Below are 24,221 nucleotides of genomic sequence, written 5' to 3'. Positions count from 1 at the left end.
TCGCTTCTTGAGCCTATGTCTTAAAATATTATATGATCAAATACAGTATGTGATGGTACACCCATTGGAACACACCACAGATCAGATCAAACACACATACAACACAGAGTGCCTTAGAAACCCCCATTGCCATAGCAACCACATCCCAGTGGCAATAAAACAGGGGATTTAAGCATCCATCTCCCATAAAACCCAAACCTGACACAACAGTGACACAATCCCTTGTCTCCTGAGTTTCCATTGGCCAATCTCTGCTCCTGGTGGTACCATTAGCAATAAACTGTAGAGACTGATAGCTGTACATGATCTACATAATGAGCCAACTTGGGGACAAAGTGAAATGTCTTATAATGCTAGACAGTAAATATAAACAGAGGCCCATTGTGTTACAATGTGACTATAAATAAGGGAACAATATGGGAATTAGTTATCAAATTACTATGAACTAGGTTTATCAGTACTTCATTATATCAATTAAAAAGTACTTCCCATTGTTGATTATTTTTTCCAAGAAAATACCTAAACTGAACACAAATGTGGTTCACACTCCAGAAGTGCATGCACGGACTGGCCTACAACATGCTAATTATTACATAGGTTGTTAATCTGATATAAGGCTTGCGTAATGAAGAGTATGTTAAAATAGGGCCTCTAACCCACTACACATACTGGAGGTGTGCAAACCATAATAGACACACACACACACACTCATACACACACACACACACACACACACACACTCATACACACGCACACACACACACACACACTGCTTCCGACATTCTGAACCTTTTTACAGCCTGAGTGTGTGTGTGTGTTTGTTTGTGTTTGTTTGTGAAAATCACTCATACAGACAGACTCCTGAATCCACACACATAGACATGCATCTACAGGACACACACACACGCACGCACACATGCCTGCAGTAGCCCAGCTTGACTCCAGAAAGGATATTCCACCATGGCCTGGATTCCATTGCGTTTGAAGATGACAATTCGCAGCACGTTGCCTATGGGATTGCAGACTGTGTATAGAACATCCTAGAAGACAGAAGAGCAATGACTGGGTTCTGACTAATGCCATAATTAACACAATAATAAGTAACAATTCAGGGGTGAGTTTCCTGAAAGCTTAGTAGTTCATGTGGTATTTTCCTCGATGACCCAGACCAACACCACAAGTAGAAGAGTATTTATTATTGCTTCTTTTGATTATATTTGTTCATGGATAGAAGATTGGCTGTCAATTAAACATACATTTTAGACTTTACGTTACTCTCTTGTGGCTGAGCAGCTGGGTTGTTGAGATAAATAACATGCCACATTAGCTACAAGGCTTTCGGGAAATCCAAGCTAAATCGTTGTACACTAAGTCATCGTAAGCAACACCATTGTAAATGCCCCACTGGGCATTTCAACGTGGAGAATTGGGTCATATTTGGTAGATACATTGATCAATGTGGTTCCAACCTATTTTCACCCACTCAAAAAGACAGACAAAAGTTTGTTGAATTCCCAATGTGTTATCACTATGCTTTCAACCATCTAAAAGCACAACCAAATTCCAATGGAAAATCAATGTCAGATTTTTGGTTTAGTTTTCACCTAAATGTGTTATCACTGCGCTTTCCACCATTTAAAAGCACACCAAAGATCAAATGGGAATACAATGTCAGATATTTGGTTTATTTAGATACAACAACTTAATGTGTTATCACTGTGCTTGATCTAATAGCACAATCACATGACCTGGATTGCAGTTACCTGAGATTACATTAAAGTACATGGTGGAAATGATCAATGCCGTTTGAGATTTTGTAAAGATTATTATTGCAATTGCAAAGATTTCTACAGACCTGCGACCCTGAACGCTTTCTATGATTACATAAGAAAACATTTATTGTTACAGTAACCTCAAAATGTAGCCATGGATGTGTTACTCATTTTAAGGTTGAATAAATACTGTTATATTAGTTTGTAAGATAGCCTTAACATTATGCTATTTACTGTCTTACAAAAGCAATATTGAATTGTGTTTGGTTGACAACGCAACCAAATATCAACATTTAAAGGATATGTACAGTGAGGGAAAAAAGTATTTGATCCCCTGCTGATTTTGTACGTTTGCCCACTGACAAAGAAATTATCAGTCTATAATTTTAATGGTAAGTTTATTTGAACAGTGAGAGACAGAATAACAACAAAAAAATCCAGAAGAACGCATGTCAAAAATTTTATAAATTGATTTGCATTTTAATGAGGGAAATAAGTATTTGACCCCTCTGCAAAACATGACTTAGTACTTGGTGGAAAAACCCTTGTTGGCAATCACAGAGGTCAGACATTTCTTGTAGTTGGCCACCAGGTTTGCACACATCTCAGGAGGGATTTTGTCCCACTCCTCTTTGCAGATCTTCTCCAAGTCATTAAGGTTTCGAGGCTGACGTTTGGCAACTTGAACCTTCAGCTCCCTCCACAGATTTTCTATGGGATTAAGGTCTGGAGACTGGCTAGGCCACTCCAGGACCTTAATGTGCTTCTTCTTGAGCCACTCCTTTGTTGCCTTGGCCGTGTGTTTTGGGTCATTGTCATGCAGGAATACCCATCCACGACCCATTTTCAATGCCTTGGCTGAGGGAAGGAGGTTCTCACCCAAGATTTGACGGTACATGGCCCCGTCCATCGTCCCTTTGATGCGGTGAAGTTGTCCTGTCCCCTTAGCAGAAAAAACACCCCAAAGCATAATGTTTCCACCTCCATGTTTGACGGTGGGGATGGTGTTCTTGGGGTCATAGGCAGCATTCCTCCTCCTCCAAACACGGCGAGTTGGGTTGATGCCAAAGAGCTCCATTTTGGTCTCATCTGACCACAACACTTTCACCCAGTTCTCCTCTGAATCATTCAGATGTTCATTGGCAAACTTCAGACGGGCATGTATATGTGCTTTCTTGAGCAAAGGGACCTTGCGGGCGCTGCAGGATTTCAGTCTTGGTGACTATGGTCCCAGCTGCCTTGAGATCATTGACAAGATCCTCCCGTGTACTTCTGGGCTGATTCCTCACCGTTCTCATGATCATTGCAACTCCACGAGGTAAGATCTTGCATGGAGCCCCAGGCAGAGGGAGATTGACAGTTTTCTTTTGTGTTTCTTCCATTTGCGAATAATCGCTGCTTGGCGATGGTCTTGTAGCCCATTCCAGCATTGTGTAGGTCTACAACTTTGGCCCTGACATCCTTGGAGAGCTCTTTGATCTTGGCCATGGTGGAGAGTTTGGAATCTGATTGATTGATAGCTTCTGTGGACAGGTGTGTTTTATACAGGTAACAAGCTGAGATTAGGAGCACTCCCTTTAAGAGTGTGCTCCTAATCTCAGCTCGTTACCTGTATAAAAGACATCTGGGAGCCAGAAATCTTTCTGATTGAGAGGGGGTCAAATACTTATTTCCCTCATTAAAATGCAAATCAATTTATAACATTTTTGACATGCGTTTTTCTGGATTTTTTGTTGTTGTTGTTATTCTGTCTCTCACTGTTCAAATAAACCTACCATTAAAATGATAGACTGATCATTTCTTTGTCAGTGGGCAAACGTACAAAATCAGCAGGGGATCAAATACTTTTTCCCTAAAAATTATTCATCCTCTTTGGCGTATTTCCTATTTTGTTGCATTACAACCTGTAATTTATATGGATTTTTATTTGGATTTCATGTAATGGACATACACAAAATAGTCCAAATTGGTGAAGTGAAATTTAAAAAATAACTTGTTTCAAAAAAGTAAAAAATATATATAAAGGAAAAATGGTGTGTGCATAGAGTGGGGGAAAAAAGTATTTAGTCAGCCACCAATTGTGCAAGTTCTCCCACTTAAAAAGATGAGAGAGGCCTGTAATTTTCATCATAGGTACACGTCAACTATGACAGACAAATTGAGATTTTTTTTCTCCAGAAAATCACATTGTAGGATTTTTAATGAATTTATTTGCAAATTATGGTGGAAAATAAGTATTTGGTCACCTACAAACAAGCAAGATTTCTGGCTCTCACAGACCTGTAGCTTCTTCTTTAAGAGGCTCCTCTGTCCTCCACTCGTTACCTGTATTAATGGCACCTGTTTGAACTTGTTATCAGTATAAAAGACACCTGTCCACAACCTCAAACAGTCACACTCCAAACACCACTATGGCCAAGACCAAAGAGCTGTCAAAGGACACCAGAAACAAAATTGTAGACCTGCACCAGGCTGGGAAGACTGAATCAGCAATAGGTAAGCAGCTTGGTTTGAAGAAATCAACTGTGGGAGCAATTATTAGGAAATGGAAGACATACAAGACCACTGATAATCTCCCTCGATCTGGGGCTCCACGCAAGATCTCACCCTGTGGGGTCAAAATGATCACAAGAACGGTGAGCAAAAATCCCAGAACTACACGGGGGGACCTAGTGAATGACCTGCAGAGAGCTGGGACCAAAGTAACAAAGCCTACCATCAGTAACACACTACGCCGCCAGGGACTCAAATCCTGCAGTGCCAGACGTGTCCCCCTGCTTAAGCCAGTACATGTCCAGGCCCGTCTGAAGTTTGCTAGAGTGCATTTGGATGATCCAGAAGAGGATTGGGAGAATGTCAGATGAAACCGAAATATAACATTTTGGTAAAAACTCAACTCGTCGTGTTTGGAGGACAAAGAATACTGAGTTGCATCCAAAGAACACCATACCTACTGTGAAGCATGGGGGTGGAAACATCATGCTTTGGGGCTGTTTTTCTGCAAAGGGACCAGGACGACTGATCCGTGTAAAGGAAAGAATGAATGGGGCCATGTATCGTGAGATTTTGAGTGAAAACCTCCTTCCATCAGCAAGGGCATTGAAGATGAAACGTGGCTGGGTCTTTCAGCATGACAATGATCCCAAACACACCGTCCGGGCAACGAAGGAGTGGCTTCGTAAGAAGCATTTCAAGGTCCTGGAGTGGCCTAGCCAGTCTCCAGATCTCAACCCCATAGAAAATCTTTGGAGGGAGTTGAAAGTCTGTGTTGCCCAGCGACAGCCCCAAAACATCACTGCTCTAGAGGAGATCTGCATGGAGGAATGGGCCAAAATACCAGCAACAGTGTGTGAAAACCTTGTGAAGACTTACAGAAAACGTTTGACCTGTGTCATTGCCAACAAAGGGTATATAACAAAGTATTGAGAAACTTTTGTTATTGACCAAATACTTATTTTCCACCATAATTTGCAAATAAATTCATTAAAAATCCTACAATGTGATTTTCTGGATTTTTTTCCCTCATTTTGTCTGTCATAGTTGACGTGTACCTATGATGAATATTACAGGCCTCTCTCATCTTTTTAAGTGGGAGAACTTGCACAATTGGTGGCTGACTAAATACTTTTTTCCCCCACTGTCTGTATTCACCCCCTTTGCTATGAAGCCCCTAAATAAGATATGGTGCAACCAATTACCTTCAGAAGTCACATAATTAGTTAAATAAAGTCCATCTGTGTGCAATCTAAGTGTCACATGATCTGTCACATAATCTCAGTATATACAGTGGGGAAAAAAAGTATTTAGTCAGCCACCAATTGTGCAAGTTCTCCCACTTAAAAGATGAGAGAGGCCTGTAATATTCATCATAGGTACAAGTCAACTATGACAGACAAATGGAGAATTTTTTTCCCAGAAAATCACATTGTAGGATTTTTAATGAATTTATTTGCAAATTATGGTGGAAAATAAGTATTTGGTCACCTACAAACAAGCAAGATTTCTGGCTCTCACAGACCTGTAACTTCTTCTTTAAGAGACTCCTCTGTCCCCCACTCATTACCTGTATTAATGGCACCTGTGTGAACTTGTTATCAGTATAAAAAACACCTGTCCACAACCTCAAACAGTCACACTCCAAACTCCACTATGGCCAAGACCAAAGAGCTGTCAAAGGACACCAGAAACAAAATTGTAGACCTGCACCAGGCTGGGAAGACTGAATCTGCAATAGGTAAGCAGCTTGGTTTGAAGAAATCAACTGTGGGAGCAATTATTAGGAAATGGAAGACATACAATACCACTGATAATCTCCCTCGATCTGGGGCTCCACGCAAGATCTCACCCTGTGGGGTCAAAATGATCACAAGAACGGTGAGCAAAAATCCCAGAACCACACGGGGGGACCTAGTGAATGACCTGCAGAGAGCTGGGACCAAAGTAAAAAGCCTACCATCAGTAACACTACGCCGCCAGGGACTCAAATCCTGCAGTGCAAGACGTGTCCCCGTGCTTAAGCCAGTACATGTCCAGGCCCGTCTGAAGTTTGCTAGAGTGCATTTGGATGATCCAGAAGAGGATTGGGAGAATGTCATATGATCAGATGAAACCAAAATAGAACTTTTGGTAAAAACTCAACTCGTCGTGTTTGGAGGACAAAGAATGCTGAGTTGCATCCAAAGAACACCATACCTACTGTGAAGCATGGGGGTGGAAACATCATGCTTTGGGGCTGTTTTTCTGCAAAGGGACCAGGACGACTGATCCGTGTAAAGGAAAGAATGAATGGGGCCATGTATCGTGAGATTTTGAGTGAAAACCTCCTTCCATCAGCAAGGGCATTGAAGATGAAACGTGGCTGGGTCTTTCAGCATGACAATGATCCCAAACACACCGCCCGGGCAACGAAGGAGTGGCTTCGTAAGAAGCATTTCAAGGTCCTGGAGTGGCCTAGCCAGTCTCCAGATCTCAACCCCATAGAAAATCTTTGGAGGGAGTTGAAAGTCCGTGTTGCCCAGCGACAGCCCCAAAACATCACTGTTCTAGAGGAGATCTGCATGGAGGAATGGGCCAAAATACCAGCAACAGTGTGTGAAAACCTTGTGAAGACTTACAGAAAACGTTTGACCTGTGTCATTGCCAACAGAGGGTATATAACAAAGTATTGAGAAACTTTTGTTATTGACCAAATACTTATTTTCCACCATAATTTGCAAATAAATTCATAAAAAATTATACAATGTGATTTTCTGGATTTTTTTTTCTCATTTTGTCTGTCATAGTTGATGTGTACCTATGATGAAAATTACAGGCCTCTCTCATCTTTTTAAGTGGGAGAACTTGCACAATTGGTGGCTGACTAAATACTTTTTTCCCCCACTGTATACACCTGTTCTGAAAGGCCCCAGAGTCTGCAACACCACTAAGCAAGGGGCACCACCAAGTAAGCGGCACCATGAAGACCAAGGAGCTCTCCAAACAGGTCAGGGACAAAGTTGTGGAGAAGTACAGATCAGGGTTGGGTTATAAAAAAAAGCTGAAACTTTGAACATCCCACAGAGAACCATTAAATCCATTATTAAAAAATTGAAAGAATATGGCACCACAACAAACCTGCAAGAGAGGGCCGCCCACCAAAACTCACGGACCAGGCAAGGAGGGCATTAATCAGAGAGGCAACAAAGAGACCAAAGATAACCCTGAAGGAGCTGCAAAGCTCCACAGCGGAGATTGGTCCATAGGACCACTTTAAGCAGTACACTCCACAGAGCTGGGCTTTACAGAAGAGTGCCCAGAAAAAAGCCATTGCTTAAAGAAAAGAATAAGCAAACACGTTTGGTGTTCGCCAAAAGGCATGTGGGAGACTCCCCAAACATATGGGAGAAGAAGGTACTCTGGTCAGATGAGACTAATATTGAGCTTTTTGGCCATCAAGGAAAACGCTATATCTGGCGCAAACCCAACACCTCTCATCACCCCGAGAACACCATGTTTTTCATCGGCAGGGACTGGGAAACTGGTCAGAATTGAAGGAATGATGGATGGCGCTAAATACAGGGAAATTCTTGAGGGAAACCTGTTTCAGTCTTCCAGAGATTTGAGACTCGGACGGAGGTTCACCTTCAGCAGGACAATGACCCTAAGCATACTGCTAAAGCAACACTTGAGTGGTTTAAGGGGAAACATTTAAATGTCTTGGAATGGCCTGGTCAAAGCCCAGACCTCAATCCAATTGAGAATCTGTGGTATGACTTAAAGGTTGCTGTACACCAGCGGAACCCATCCAACTTGAAGGAGCTGGAGCAGTTTTCCCTTGAAGAATGGGCAACAATCCCAGTGGCTAGATGTGCCAAGCTTATAGAGACATACCCCAAGAGACCTGCTGCTGTAATTGCTGCAAAAGGTGGCTCTCCAAAGTATTGACTTTGGGGGGGTGAATAGTTATGCACGCACAAGTTTTCTGTTTTTTTGTCTTATTTCTTATTTGTTTCACAAAAAAATTATAATTGCATATTCAAAGTGGTAGGCATGTTGTGTAAATCAAATGATACAAACCCCTCAAAATCAAATTTAATTCCAGGTTGTAAGGCAACAAAATAGGAAAAATGCCAACGGGGGTGAATTCTTTCGCAAGCCACTGTATCTACTGCTTGGATAGTTCCATCTGGGCCACTAGCTTAATCCTATTCTTTAACTTTTATTTTTGGTTGAGATGGAGACGAGAATCCAACATATAATTGGTTAACTTGTCGACAAGTTATTAGGCTATTTACCATATTGCAAAAGTGATATTGAATTGTGTTTGGTTGTCAACACAACCAAATATCTACTTTTGAAGGAGGTGCATCTTCTGCTTGGATAGCACCATCTGTGCCACTGAGTTTCGCTTCAATTCCAGTTTGACAACAAATTAATAATCTTTATGTTGGAGTCACGTCTCCATTTCAACCAAACAATATATGTTAAAGAATAGGACTAAAAAATCAAATCAAACTTTAAATTAACTTTAAATTCAGTTTTATTTTAATTAAACCTATTCTTCAACTTTTAATTTTGGTTGAGATGGAGATGTGAATCCAACATATTTATTATTCATTTCAAATCAACCAAAGCTTGAAACCCTAGGCTTATATTTATTGTCTATTTTTAGTTGAATCCTTGGCTGAATTTAAACAATAGCTGTTGATTACTTCCCAAATGCTATATAGGCCTAAATTGCATCATTGATGATATACAGAATGATTGATAAAGTATGGTTAAATTTCATTTGCTCTGTGAACCTACCCTTTGGAATGACTTTGATAGCAACAGTGAGATTTCTCAACAATCATTCTCACGATAGCAAATTGGTAAAGACAGACTCTCTAAACTCGCACGACAATCGTGTGCCGTATTCTATAGCTGTAATCTTAGATCCCATAACCACATTTCATGCTAGTTAGCTATCTAAATTTTCTAAATTTTGTCGGTCACCAGAGATCAGCCTCGATGTTGCAGTGGGTTACTAATTGTGTCTTTGTCATTGGGTCTTCCTTTGACAGCTATGTCATGATGATGGCGTTCAAGCGCCAGGTGCTGGTGGAGTTTGAAGCCATGGAGAGTGCCGACCAGTGCGTGACATGCAGCGCCAATAAAGTGGTCCTGTATGGCCCAGTTGGTAGTGCATGGCGCTTGAAACGCCAGGATTGTGGGTTCGATTCCCTGGGCCACCCACAGGGCCACCCACATGTAAAATGTATGCACACATGACTGTAAGTCACTTTGGATAAAAGCATCTGCTAAATGGCATATATATTATTATATTATGGTAATAGTCAGTGACAAATATCAAGGCTAAGCAAGGCTTGGTTAAAACCCTGGATGGGAGACCGAAGGAATAGCTGTAGATAGATCAACTGTCCAGTAAGAGGTGCTGCCCAGCCTATTGCTTTTTTTCTTATAGTGGATGTTGAAGATCTGACGTTGTTTCAAAGGTACAAATTCAACATATTTTATACAAGGTTTGTCTTTGTTGAAAATTGGTTACCATGATGACATAATCCTGTGGTTGAAATGTTACCCCTCAAAACAACAGTTGATGACTTTTTTCAAATCCAATGTATTTTCCACGTAGATTCCACATCACAATATGTTGACAAATTACGTTGAAACAACGTTGATTTAACCAGCTTGTGCCCAGTGGGTTGCCTACCGTAAGTTAAACTATTGAAAGCTAAACCATTGTAAACTAAACCATCGTCAACTAAACCATAGTGATCTAAACTATTGTCAACATTGTAAACTCAACCATTGCACTGAACTGGCATGAAGTTCATGAACTTACAGTGGTGATGGGATAGAGAGGGTTCTGAATGGAGAGGAGCAGGACTTTGTTGCCACTGTTGGGGTCATCGGCGTTAGTTGGCCGCGTGATCCTCTTGCTGGTGGAGTAGTTGAAGAAGGCCTGCTGGCCGGCAATGTTGACCGCTTCGTTGGTGCCGCATGTCACGCACTGGTCGGCGCTCTCCATAGCTTCAAACTCCACCAGCGCCTGACGCTTGAACGGCATCATCATGACGTAGCTGTCAAAGGAAGACCCAATGACAAAGACACAATTAGTAACCCACTGCAACATCGAGGCTGATCTCTGGTGACCGACGAAATTTAGAAAATGTTGATAGCTACCTAGCATGAAATGCAGTTATGGGTTCTGAGATGACATCTATAGAATACGGCACACGATTGTCGTGCGAGTTTCATTATTTTGTCTCATGACAGAGAAAACGTTTCCTATCCCTGTTTATTGGATGCTGTGCGACACTCGACAAAAAAATCAGACTGTCATGCAATATCTGTTGAAAACAGTGATAGTGTAAACTAGCTTGAAACTACCTGTCATCTTGCTTCCAAAGAGAACCACAATGGAAATAAGCCTTTACTATGTTTTCATCCTTAATACTGTTTTATGTAATGTTGTCACCGGCTGGAGAAGGCTGCTACTTTTAATGATCTAATCAATTAAATCAATCAATAAATCAATCAACAAACCTTGTTTCAGTCATGTTACAGACATTTGATGATTGTCAAGCAACAATCCATGTTCTTACTTCTCAATCAATCCAAAGAAAATTATGACCTTTTTTACAACAACAACAACCCAAAACTTTGTCACAAAGTGCTTTACAGTAACTCAGCCTAGCCCCCCAAAAAGCAAGCAAAAGGAAAAAACTCCCTAAAAGGAAGACACCTTCATCCATTGATGTACAATCCACAACCATACTATCATCCTCATAACTTTAGAATTAGTAAGCAACAAGCCCTACGTCTAATATATCTCTTTACACAGCTCTCCTTTGGCAACAATCATATCAATCAGAATCAGCATTCACGAATCATCTACACCCTGTTACGGAGTCTAGTTGATAGGTAATCGACTAGTTGGACTGTTCCCCAGACTCCACGCGTAGGGATTTGTACAAGGCTTAACAAGGCTATTGAACTGAACATTGGTGTCTGTCTTTATTCCTTAATCCAACATATCATACAGAAACATGGTATCAGAAGTGGCTCGGAAAACACACGTTTGTTATTTTTGTAGCTAAGTACAGTATAGGCGCAGTTACGTTCCATATGCGAACACAAGCCGTTTCCTACTCACAACACTGATCACCTCGTGTTAGCTGGCTAGCTAGCATCACTACCTACCTCCATGACTGAAGACAAAGAAATCTCCTATTCCATTGCTATGGCAGCGAACATTCCGCCACCAAATCACATGGTTCTCACAGGGGACTGGAATACTAATTGGGACAACTTCAGGGATGAATTCGAGGACTATGCGCTGGCGACCGGTCTACATGAGAAACCCAACGAGGTACAAGCGGCAACTCTGAGGAGTTTAATGGGCAGCGAATGCAGGCATATCTACCGGCACAATCTCACCCTCACGGCACGACAACAGTGTGATGCAAAGGCTATATTGGATGCATTGGAGAATTACTTCAAACCCGCCAGAAATGTAATTTACGAGCGGTTCGTTTCGGAAGCTGCAAACAGGAAGAGGGTGAGTCAGTACACAACTTTGTAACCCGTTTGAGAGAGAAATCCGCCACTTGTGAATACGGGGGATTGAAAGATGAACTGATTCGTGACAAAATAGTACTGGGAATTGCAAATGAGAATACGCGCCGGCGTCTACTGAGAGAGAGAGGCTTAACATTAGTAACTGCCATCGAAATGTGCCGCACTGCTGAAGTCACTGACATGAGAATGAGAGCAATGGAAACGGAAACCCCACGCTCCGACGTTGATACTGTTCACGCTGTTGCTAGGCAGACATTCAGACAAAACCAATCGAGGCAGAGTAATTCACCACGAACGGTGAACACAGAGAGCCCCGTAGCATGTAAATACTGTGGGAATACACACACACGTGGCAAAGAGCACTGCCCGGCCTATGGAAAACCATGCAGAGCTTGTGGAACTAATAATCACTTTGCAAAAGTGTGTCTCAAAAGCAAAAGAAGGGTGAGTGAGGGCAAGATTCACTGTGTTGATGATGTTACTCAATGTTCAGAGCTGAACAGTGAAAGTGACATTTACATGCATGAATCCATTGGGGCTGTACACTCAGGAGGGAAGAAATGGTTTGTGACACTACGATTACACAACAAGCAACAACAATGTCAACTGGATTCGGGTGCTACATGCAACGTAATGAGCTACAAAGACAAAATCAATCTGGCACCTGACACACATCTATTTCCCAGCGATACTAGACTAAAGCTGTACTCAGGAGAACTAATGAGCTCTATGGGCACCTTTGAGACCGAATGTGTTATTCAGGGACGCAAACACAAGCTGGAGTTCGAGATTGTGAAAACCAGTCAAAATCCTCTCCTCTCAGGCTCTACATGCGAACGCCTGGGACTGATGCAGTTCACTGTACCAAATGACCTGCACATTGTGGATCATGTCCAGCATGGACCCCTGTCCAAAGAACAACTACTCAGCAGATATGACGATGTATTCAACATGCCCGTTGAATCAGTGCCTGGGGAGGTACACTTTGAAGTGGATGAGAGCATTACTCCAGTCCAGTGTGCTCCTCGCAATGTGCCCATTGCAATGAAAGTGGCTGTGAAGGCCCAGCTGGACAAGTATGAGGCCGATGGCCACATGACATCTGTGACTGAACCAACTGACTGGATCAGCAATATGGTCATAGTGAAAAAACCAGAGAAGCTGAGGGTCTGCATCGACCCAAAGCATCTGAACCAAGCACTGAAACGATCCCACTACATCATGCCGACACTAGAGGATGTCCTCTATAAGCTTCCCAAGGCCAGGATTTTCACCTTGGTGGATGCCCGAGATGCATTCCTTCAATGCAAGCTGGACGAAGAAAGCAGCTTCATGACTACCTTCTGGACCCCTGGGGTCGGAAACGCTGGCTCAAGCTCCCGTTTGGTGTCTCAGTGGCGCCTGAGGTATACCAACGCAAGCAGCACGAGTTACTGGCTGGGCTCAAGGGCATTGAACCCATCGCCGATGATATCCTGATCGTAGGCTGTGGTGAAACAGACGAAGAAGCAGAACGCGACCACGATGTGAAGCTCCTGGCACTGATGGAGCGCTGCCGATCAGTTAAGCTTCGTCTTGGCCTGAAGAAGCTGCAGTTCAAGGTGAAAGACGCCCACTTCCATGGCCACATTCTCTCGGCAAAAGGCCTGAAGCCGGACCCAGACAAGGTCCAAGCGATCCTCGACATGCCAAACCCGTCTGATGCAAAAGGAGTACAGCGTCTCATCGGCTTTGCAAACTATCTTGCAAAGTTCATGCCACACCTATCAGCAGTCTGTGAGCCTCTGCGCCGGTTGCTGGACAAAGACACACCACGGCACTGGCTACCCAAGCACGAGGCCGCAGTGCAGGAGATGAAATCTCTGGCTTCATCCGTGCCAGTGTTGCGCTACTACGACGTCACGAAGCCTGTCACAATCCAGAGCGACTCTAGCCAAAGGGGACTTGGATGCTGCCTTATGCAGGAAGGCCAGCCCGTTGCGTTTGCCTCGAGAGCGCTCACCCCCACCGAACAAAACTATGCACAAATTGAGAAAGAGTGCCTCAGCATCGTCTTCTCCTGCCAGCGATTCCATCACTACTTATATGGTCGAGAGCTGGTCACCGCTGAAACTGACCACAAACCACTCATTGCCATATTCAGTAAACCTCTCCTCAACGCGCCCAAGAGGCTTCAAAGTATGCTCCTGACTCTGCAAAACTACAGCCTGAAGGTCATTTACAAGCCAGGACCTGAGATGTACATCAGCGACACACTGAGCAGGGCAACAGCACAATGTACAGGTAGAGGCACTGCCTATCAGCGGCAGGCCATCTGTTCGCTACAGCAGGAACAACAAGATGTTCAACAGATCAATCAGGCAGACTACTTAAACGTGACAGATCACCGCCTAGCCCAGATCAGGCAACATACTGACAAGGACGAACACCTACAGTCACTGAAGTCCATGGCTCTAGCAGGTTGGCCATATCTGAAAGAGGAGACACCTTTCACAGTGAGAGAATACTGGACCTTTCGAGATGAGATCAGTGTGCAAAATGGCGTCTTGTTCAGAGGTCAGAAGGTCATTATTCCCAAATCACTACGTCCAGAGATGCTTACCCGCATACACTCCAGTCACGTCGGAGGTGACGCATGCTACCGTCAGGCTCGTGAAACATTATACTGGCCAAACATGCAAGCAGAAATTAAAGACTTTGTCAGCAACTGTACCACATGCAACGAGTACGCTCATGAACAGCAAAAGGAAACCATGATGTCACACGAACTGCCCACAAGGGCCTGGCAAATCATTAGCATGGACTTATTCAGCCACAGACAAAAGGACTATCTTCTCCTCGTTGATCATTACTCTGACTTTTGGGAAATTGAACTGCTCCCTGACTTGTCCGCAGAGACGGTCATAAAGCGCTGCAAGGCGCAGTTTGCAAGGCAAGGTCAGCCTGACAAGGTAATCACGGACAATGGCCCACAATTCACTGCACAGTTCAAGCGTTTCGCCTCAGAATGGGAGTTTGACCACGTGACCTCCTCTCCAAGACACCCAAAAGCAAATGGCAAGGCAGAATCAGCTGTCAAGATTGCAAAAAACCTGTTAAGCAGGGCCTTGCGCGACAGCAACGACCCATGGAAAGCGATCTTACAGTGGAGGAACACACCCACCGAAAACATGGACAGCAGCCCAGCACAACGCCTTCTGTCCAGACGTCTGAAGACTACTATCCCCGTAGCTAACAAGCTACTTGAGCCCTGCGTCATGGTTGGCGTCACGGACAAACTGCGTCACAGAAAGCAGCTCGCTAAGTGCTTCTACGACCGGACTGCTCGAGACCTACCAGAGCTGGAGGTGGGTGAAACTATAAGGATGAAACCGCTGCCGGGAGACCACACAGGACTTTGGAGGCTGGGCACATGCCTACAGAGAGTTGCACCACGTTCTTACCTGGTGGATGTTGGTGGCTCCCTCTATCGTCGCAATCGGGTGGATCTGCGCGTAGCAGAGCAGACAAACCAGAACATGCCATACACTCACTTAGATGAGCTGGATCACAGTCCAGGCCTAAGGGTAAGGGGTGCAGAATTGAGACATGAGCCAACTGAAGGTGAAGCTTCTACCCCACCAAACTCTCCAGCTCGTGGCCCTAATCCTACCCCTGTCAGAGCCAATACTTACTCACGGGTGGGTCGGCTGTGCAAGCCACCGGACAGGCTTACTCTGTAAGCAAGAGACTTAACTTGTTGTCTGTTAATTTAAAAAAATATTTCAAAAATTAAAAAAATAAAAAAAATAAAAAAGGAAGATGACAGCTGAAGTAAAAAGAAAATGTCATGCTTTTCAATTGTTATGACTTGACTGTTAAGAACGCAATGTTATGCCGTTATGTTTGCACTTTCTATTGAAAAGGATGATGTTACGGAGTCTAGTTGATAGGTAATCGACTAGTTGGACTGTTCCCCAGACTCCACGCGTAGGGATTTGTACAAGGCTTAACAAGGCTATTGAACTGAACATTGGTGTCTGTCTTTATTCCTTAATCCAACATATCATACAGAAACACACCCTGCCACGGGAAACAGAGACAGCATTCATACACAGTAAGAATCCCCACACACTGAAGACCTAGCCAGTGTTTCACACAGTGGCCCATATTCAATTTTAGCTCCCCAATTCCCTAGTTAGATCACTCAATGTTTTTCTTATACAGACTCCATGCAGTGCTGGTAAAATAAAAGTAGAAATTTGTCTCGTCTAACAGAACCTCAAACCAAACTGAGGTAACATTTGTGGAGAGATTATAACACGGCAGATAGAAACCAAACTCTTTGTAAGTTCTTGCCTCTCTTAAGGTGCTGCTATTCACCACGCATTCTATTTTTGTTGAACTAGAAAGAGTTCAACATAAGTAAAACATAAAATGTCCCCCTGGTTACGCTTTATTTTACAGTCAACAACTATTCATCTAGCTAGTATCTTACATTATCTAATAAGAATGGCTGGTATTGAATGATTGTGATTATAAGACATTATAACTCCATTATACCCGCAGGCAAAAAATATATACCTTATTGTTTTTGAAACAACAACAAAAAGTACCAGATAATGCACTACTTAAATTGCAGACAGAGCACACTCTTCACCCCCATAAATAGCATTGCACAATAAAGCCTCCCCATCATTCTAATGTGAATGCTGTCCTTGAAGCTACTGTTTGAGTGGAGCTGACAGCTCACGTTCACCATGTCACAATATGTCTGCCTATGGCGTACTCAGAGACCTACAGTATATCGATATTGCACCGACTTAAAAATACCCTCGCCTGATCTCAATTCCGACTACAGCATAGGGAAACGTACCCTACCAGCGCACAAGTCAAGTCCTCTGCAATCAAATCCACATCCCATAATATCTTAAAAGCGGCGATCCCCCGAGTTACGGAACTATCAAGTGACACTGGGATGGATGGTGGCAGGAAGATATTTACAATAATCCCAGGCATATTGGCCCCGTACACACTCAGGTTGTAAAACTGATGTACAACGCATTTGACACAATGGTTGTGATACAACTGCTATGTTTGTGATACAATGGAGAGTTTGTCTGCATAAAAATGTTTACACAACCATTGTGCGGTGTCTCCACAAAACGTGTGTATCAATACTTCTGTGCAGAAAAACTCTCCCTTGTGTCACAACCGTTGTGCCGAATGCGTTGTATATCAGTTGAGCAACTTGAGTGTGTCTACGGGGTCATTGTCATTTTTTCCAAATTTCACCCAAATTCACCTTGACTTCAAATCAAAACGTTCTTGATTCTCTAGGTGAATGTGAAGGGGCTCTGCAAATAAGCCTCTGCTGTGTATTCCCCGTTGTGTGAGTGCCTCAAATGAGACTTCCCCAGCCAGTCCATGCAATAAGAGTATAATATGTTTGTCCCCAGAGCACTTATCCCCTTGAGTAAACATGTGTGGTCTGATGTTAAAAGCAGGCAATTTAGAGGACAGACATGAGCTAAATATACAGGTCCTAAATGGCATACATTCATGTTTTCCAAGCCCTTAATGGTCCTTTTCTACGAGAAATATGATAACCGGGAGATTGTTATTGCATTTAAATGCATTAAAAATGGATTTCCAACACTGAAGAAATGGCAAAAAATCCAGAAAGAGGGAGTTGTATTCTTACAGGACAAAGAGTCCAATCCCATTGGCTTTGTTGGAGAAAAACAATCAAAGTGCACACAGGGAAAAAATATGCATCTCAATACATTCTGTTGATGCGTTCAATCAGTGAGCTGCTCAGACGCATAATAGTATTAGAATACTAACTAACATGTATAGTAATATAGTAGTTGGCTCTTCCTGGTAAGTGAAAACTGAGTTACAGTAAGTGCAAATCTGAACTATGAATACAGTTATGTAATGCACTACAGTTCTATAGTACATTTAAAATAATCATTTGCACATGCAACCATGTAATGGAAATGAGGCAAAAGATTGCCACATGTCCATCAAAGCAGAACAGACAACAAGAAATATCACCTACCAGATGTTGCCAAACTTCTCCAGGGCCTCCACCAGGTCCCCCTCCACCACTGACTCACAGAGCCCCCGCACGTGGACCACCGGAGAGGGGGCGATCCTGTGGGCATCCTCCCCATTGTCCTGGAGGAGAGAGGGGGGACAGCGGTCAAATGGGGTTGAAAGGTCAAATGAGGTATACCACATGGATACATACGAAGGCCGCTTTCACAGCCAAGAAGGTTTAACATAACGTAAATGCAACCAAACACCAAAGTAATCGTCAGCATTGGCACTTAGTGCCTTTGACATGCTGTTAGAGTGTACAAGAAGTGAAATCGCATGTTCTCTTGTAACACTGTTTTCTGCATGTTTATAGTGAATTTGTTTGTGTTTTGTAGCAATGTTTGATTTGGTTTAGTTTGAATGACTTCAATCATTATTTTTTTATTTAACTCATTCTTGAGGCCTAAGGAAATTCAGCCTCTTCAGATTCCTTGACACGAGGGCCACTTACAGACCGGAAGTAAATACAGTGCATTCGGAAAGTATTCAGACCCCTTGACTTTTTCCACATTTACAGCCTTATTCTAAAATGGATTTTTTTTAAATGTTCCTCATCAATCTACACACAATACCCAATAATGACAAATCGAAAACAGGTTTTTAGAAATGTTAGCAAATGTATTACAAATAAAAAACAGAAATACCTTTTTACATAAGTACTCAGACACTTTGCTATGAGACTGGAAATTGAGCTCCTGTTTCCATTGATCATCCTTGAGATCTTGATTGGAGTCCACCTGTGGTAAATTCAATTGATTGGACATGATTTGGAAAGGCACACACCTGTCTATATAAGGTCCCACAGTTGACAGTGCATGTCAGAGCAAAAACCAAGCCATGAGGTCGAAGGAATTGTCCGTAGAGCTCAGAGACAGGATTGTGTCGAGGCACAGATCTGGGGAAGGGTACCAAAACATTTTGCAGCATTGAAGGTCCCCAAGAACACAGTGGCCTCCATCATTCTTAAATGGAAGAAGTTTGAAACCACCAAGACTCTTCCTAGACTCTCACACCATAAGAAACAAGATTCTCTGGTCAGATGAAACCAAGATTGAACTCTTTGGCCTGAATGCAAAAGTCACGTCTGGAGGAAACCTGGCACCATCCCTACGGTGAAGCATGTTGGTGGCAGCATCATGCTGTGGGGATGTTTTTCAGCGGCAGGAACTGGGAGACTAGTCAGGATCGAGGGAAAGATGAAAGGAGCAAAGTACAGAGTTCATCCTTGATGAAAACCTGCTCCAGAGCACTCAGGACCTCAGACTGGGGTGAAGGTTCACCTTCAAACAGGACCCTAAGCACACAGCCAAGACAATGCAGGAGTGACTTCGGGACAAGTCTCTGAATGTGCTTGAGTGGCCCAGCCAGAGCCCGGACTTGAACACGATCAAACATCTCTGGAGAGACCTGAAAATAGCTGTGCAGCAATGCTCCCCATCCAATCTTACACAGCTTGAGAGGATCTGCAGAGAAGAATGGGAGATACTCCCCAAATACAGGTGTGCCAAGCTTGTAGCGTCATACCCAAAAAGACTTGAGGCTGTAATCGCTGCCAAAGGAGCTTCAACAAAGTACTGTGTAAAGGGTCTGAATACTTATGTAAATGTCATATTTAAATGTTTTATTTTTAATACATCTGCAAAAATTTCAAAGAACCTGTTTTTGCTTCATCATTATGTGGTATTGTCTGTAGATTGATGAGAAAAAAAATGTAATCAATGTTAGAATAAGGCTGTAACGTAACAAAATGTGGAAAAAGTCAAGGGGTCTGAATACTTTCCGAATGCACTGTACTTCATTCATTCATTTTAGGCGAACAACTTGAGGCCCTCTCAGTAGAACTACTGATTTTCAGAGGGTGAAAGAGGTGAAAGAGAGAAAAGGAAAGAAATATCCGGATAAGAGGAAGGAAAAGAGGGGTCTGAATACTTTCCGAATGCACTGTATATCCTTGTCTGTCACACAACCTAAATGTAACATAATTTAAGCCCAACTCTAATGCAAGCCTTCAGACTGTGGGTCCTTGTCTTGCAGCTGGATGTTGTTAAATCGCAGCACAGGCTGTTAATTAGTAGCGCTTCACACCTGTTTTACAGTGGTTTCACACTTTTCTCAAAGTGAGGAAAATATGCTAATGATGAAAACCTTCGGGGGGGGGGACTTCTGAATTAGCAACTTGCTGAGCATGAGAATCACTTTGTAAACTGTTGCGCAACACCTTTGTAAGCTCTGTTAGAAAATTAATGAATGCTTATGTACATTTACGACTTACAGTTAGTGAGTGCATACATTTTTCATACTGATCCACTGTGTGAATCGAACCCACAACCCTGGCGTTGCAAGCGCCATGCTCTACCAACTGAGCTACACGGGACTATACGTATGACAGTACAAGGGGAATTGAAAGTAGCGGGAAACCATATTTTAATGCTCAATGATACATTCATTTTGGACTGGCTATTCAGGCATTCAAATATGTATGTTTTAAAAAAAAGAAGAAAAGTGTTCTGAGTCATTGCCAATATTGCTTATATGCTTCACAGACCAACCATGTACAGTGAGGGGAAAAAGTATTTGATCCCCTGCTGATTTTGTAAGTTTGCCCACTGACAAAGACATGATCAGTCTATAATTTTAATGGTAGGTTTATTTGAACAGTGAGAGACAGAATAACAACAAAAAAATCCAGAAAAATGCATGTCAAAAATGTTATAAATTGATTTGCATTTTAATGAGGGAAATAAGTATTTGACCCCTCTGCAAAACATGACTTAGTACTTGGTGGCAAAACCCTTGTTGGCAATCACAGAGGTCAGACATTTCTTGTAGTTGGCCACCAGGTTTGCACACATCTCAGGAGGGATTTTGTCCCACTCCTCTTTGCAGATCTTCTCCAAGTCATTAAGGTTTAAAGGCTGACGTTTGGCAACTCAAACCTTCAGCTCCTTCCACAGATTTTCTATGGGATTAAGGTCTGGAGACTGGCTAGGCCACTCCAGGACCTTAATGTGCTTCTTCTTGAGCCACTCCTTTGTTGCCTTGGCCATGTGTTTTGTGTCATTGTCATGCTGGAATACCCATCCACGACCCATTTTCAATGCCCTGGCAGAGGGAAGGAGGTTCTCACCCAAGGTTTGACGGTACATGGCCCCGTTCATCATCCCTTTGATGTGGTGAAGTTGTCCTGTCCCCTTAGCAGAAAAACACCCCCAAAGCATAATGTTTCCACCTCTATGTTTGATGGTGGGGATGGTGTTCTTGGGGTCATTCCTCCTCCTCCAAACACGGCGAGTTGAGTTGATGCCAAAGAGCTCGATTTTGGTCTCATCTGACCACAACACTTTCACCCAATTCTCCTCTGAATCATTCAGATGTTCATTGGCAAACTTCAGACGGGCCTGTATATGTGCCTTCTTGAGCAGGGGAACCTTGCGGGCGCTGCAGGATTTCAGTCCTTCATGGCGTAGTGTGTTACCAATTGTTTTCTTGGTGACTATGGTCCCAGCTGCTTTGAGATCATTGACAAGATCCTCCCGTGTAGTTCTGGGCTGATTCCTCACCGTTCTCATAATCATTGCAACTCCACCAGGTGAGATCTTGCATGGAGCCCCAGGCTGAGGGAGATTGACAGGTCTTTTGTGTTTCTACCATTTGCGAATAATCGCACCAACTGTTGTCACCTTCTCACCAAGCTGCTTGGCGATGGTCTTGTAGCCCATTCCAACCTTGTGTAGGTCTACAATCTTGTCCCTGACATCCTTGGAGAGCTCTTTGGTCTTGGCCATGGTGGAGAGTTTGGAATCTGATTGATTGATCGCTTCTGTGGACAGGTGTCTTTTATACAGGTAACAAGCTGAGATTAGGATTCGTTACCTGTATAAAATACTTTCTGATTGAGAGGGGGTCAAATACTTATTTCCCTCATTAAAATGTAAATCAATTTATAACATTTTTGTCATGCGTTTTTCAGGATTTTTTTGTTGTTATTCTGTCTCTCACTGTTCAAATAAACCTACCATTAAAATTATAGACTGATAATTTCTTTGTCAGTGGGCAAACGTACAAAATCAGCAGGGGATCAAATACTTTTTTCCCCTCACTGTAAATGCAAGTCTTGCAACAGTACCAAAAGCTGATATCTAAAAATGACACAATTAATATGCGAATTGAACGCTGTACATTCAAAAAGCTTTTCATAGACTCCAATTAAATTGGATAACAGATTACAAACAATGAGGAAAAGCACATTAAAAAAACTAATTAAAAGCAAGTATCCACTAAAAGCCGCTATGAAACAAAAGGAGTAAAATTGGGGAGACCAATTACTATAAAACCACTTCACAATGAATTAATGACCTCAGCCGATTTTAAGTAATGAGATTTTTTTATAATCACAATTAACCAAAAAAACAGCAGCTGCAGTGAACAGGTTATAGCATCCATTCTTATAATCTTCCAAATGGATGCAATTTGTCGGGAATTAAGAAACAAGTCACCCTGATGAGACTGGAGCTACTGTACATAAGAAAATAAGCGAACAGTAATTGTAATCAGACAGCAAAGCGTCTGCTCTACAACAAAATCGTCTGACATCCAGTCTACCGTATTCTCAAGACAACTTGGGCTGCCTTGTTTCCACCATAGCCCGGCTTTGAGAAACCGCATTGACAAGGGCCACAGCACTTCTGAGGCAACCAATTACTTGGCCCTCTTCTTTGTTCGATGCTAGCTCTTCCAGAAGTCCAGGACGGTTCATTACTGGAGCTGTCCGTTGCGACAAATTCCTCCCCTGTCTAGTCTAGCCATCCATGCGCTCTGGGACAACGCTGAGCCCCACACGCCTCTACTTCAGACACAGAGACAAATTGAATCCTCGCCGACAGGCACTGCGCTTAAGACGAGATTTGTTTACAATTGACCACATTCTTACCCCCAGCCTCTCTAGAAAGAGAGATAGATAGGCTGTGTACCGATTCACCACCCTTCTCCCGAAGTGTGCAATTGCACACTTTCTTCCATGGATTTAACAATGATAGAAACTCCCTACATCCAATGCTTACACCGATCATTAGCTTTTAAATCCATGATGGGAAGTGTGTGAGTGCACACTTTTGGAAAAGTATGGAGAATCAGGACGCAGTCAAACGTCTCTGGAAATGAAATAACTAAAATAAGCTCTAGAAATGACAACCGCAATCCAGGGACGGTGTTTGTCTGAATAAAAACGTCAATTCATTCCGAAAGCAATGTGTAGCTCAACAAGCTCCTGTAAAGACACTGATATATTCATATCCCTTTCCTGGTGAACTTTTTAATGCTCGGGAACTTGGAGAGTGGGAAGAAAACATGCAAAACTGTCGCCTGTCATAGAGGTAAAGGAAAGCCTCAAGTTTATTTTGTGCGGTTCTATGACACGTTGAGACAGATGACGGATAATAGAATAAGTGGTGTGCTTTTCGCTGGGGTAAAATTAAGCATAGAAACTATTTCAAAAGCCGCTTTTTGGCTCTCGAGCAGTTGCTGTTTGGAAAATATCTGAGCTGTCTTCTTTTGATGCCTGCACTTGAACACAGTCAGCCATACCTACCACTACTTTAACTACCCAAACTTTCAAGGGTGTCTTCAAAACTGAAAGTATCTCTCTGTACCTTTCATTCTTCCATTTCTTTCTTTCCTTGTTCCCTATTTTTTTTAAACATATTTTTTTATTTTCGTTCTTTCTTTCTAACTATACTTTCTCCCTGTCTATAGTCTATAGTCTTTCTTTCTTCCTCCTCCTTCCTCTCTTTCACTCTGTCTGTCTGTATTTCCCTCATCTCTCTCTCTCACCTAGACAAATGGGTAACCGCCAGCTCAAAGGAGACATTACAGTGCCTTTTGTCAGTCCCATGCACAAAGCTATTTTCACCAACTGACACTTTCAGTCTGCCTCTTCTCTCCTTTAAAAATGGCACTGATGAAACGTGAGCGAAAATTCTGTCCCCAAGAAACGGGGTCTCGGAGCAACAATTCATCCTATTATTCCAGCCAATAATCCACGGCAGCCAGCCGAGGAGATAAAACGCAATGTCACAAGAGGTTAACGCACGCACATGCGCACAACCCCCCTCACACACACACACACACACCACAAACAAATCACACACAGACACTGGATAAGACCACTGGATCAGACAAATGTGTTTACAAAGAAATACATAAATAGTATTTGTTCACATGTGAATGACTCAATCCGTAGCTGATAATGACAATTCCCACTGATTCAGACTCAACCGCAGTCACATGCTACTGCTGCTGCTGTTG

At 42.8% G+C, this 24,221-nt stretch overlaps 1 protein-coding gene across 1 annotated transcript in view; it reads right to left on the bottom strand.

The window, feature by feature from the left end:
• LOC123485532 (heterogeneous nuclear ribonucleoprotein L-like) overlaps positions 1-18,007 on the bottom strand; it is a 42,160-nt gene extending 24,153 nt beyond the window's left edge. The window contains exons 1-3 of the mRNA XM_045216489.1: positions 17,878-18,007; positions 10,096-10,333; positions 955-1,040 (exon numbers count right to left, since the gene is read on the bottom strand). Coding sequence (XP_045072424.1) covers positions 955-1,040; positions 10,096-10,326 — 317 coding nt within the window. The 5' untranslated portion in view covers positions 10,327-10,333; positions 17,878-18,007. The remainder of the gene's footprint in view (positions 1-954; positions 1,041-10,095; positions 10,334-17,877) is intronic.
• Between the last annotated feature and the right edge of the window lie 6,214 nt (positions 18,008-24,221).

The sequence above is a fragment of the Coregonus clupeaformis genome, unplaced genomic scaffold, assembly GCF_020615455.1.
Source record: "Coregonus clupeaformis isolate EN_2021a unplaced genomic scaffold, ASM2061545v1 scaf0721, whole genome shotgun sequence".
Taxonomy (NCBI): Eukaryota; Metazoa; Chordata; class Actinopteri; order Salmoniformes; family Salmonidae; genus Coregonus; species Coregonus clupeaformis.
The sequence above is the reverse complement of the archived record's forward strand: the minus strand, read 5'-3'. Positions and strand labels throughout refer to the sequence as shown.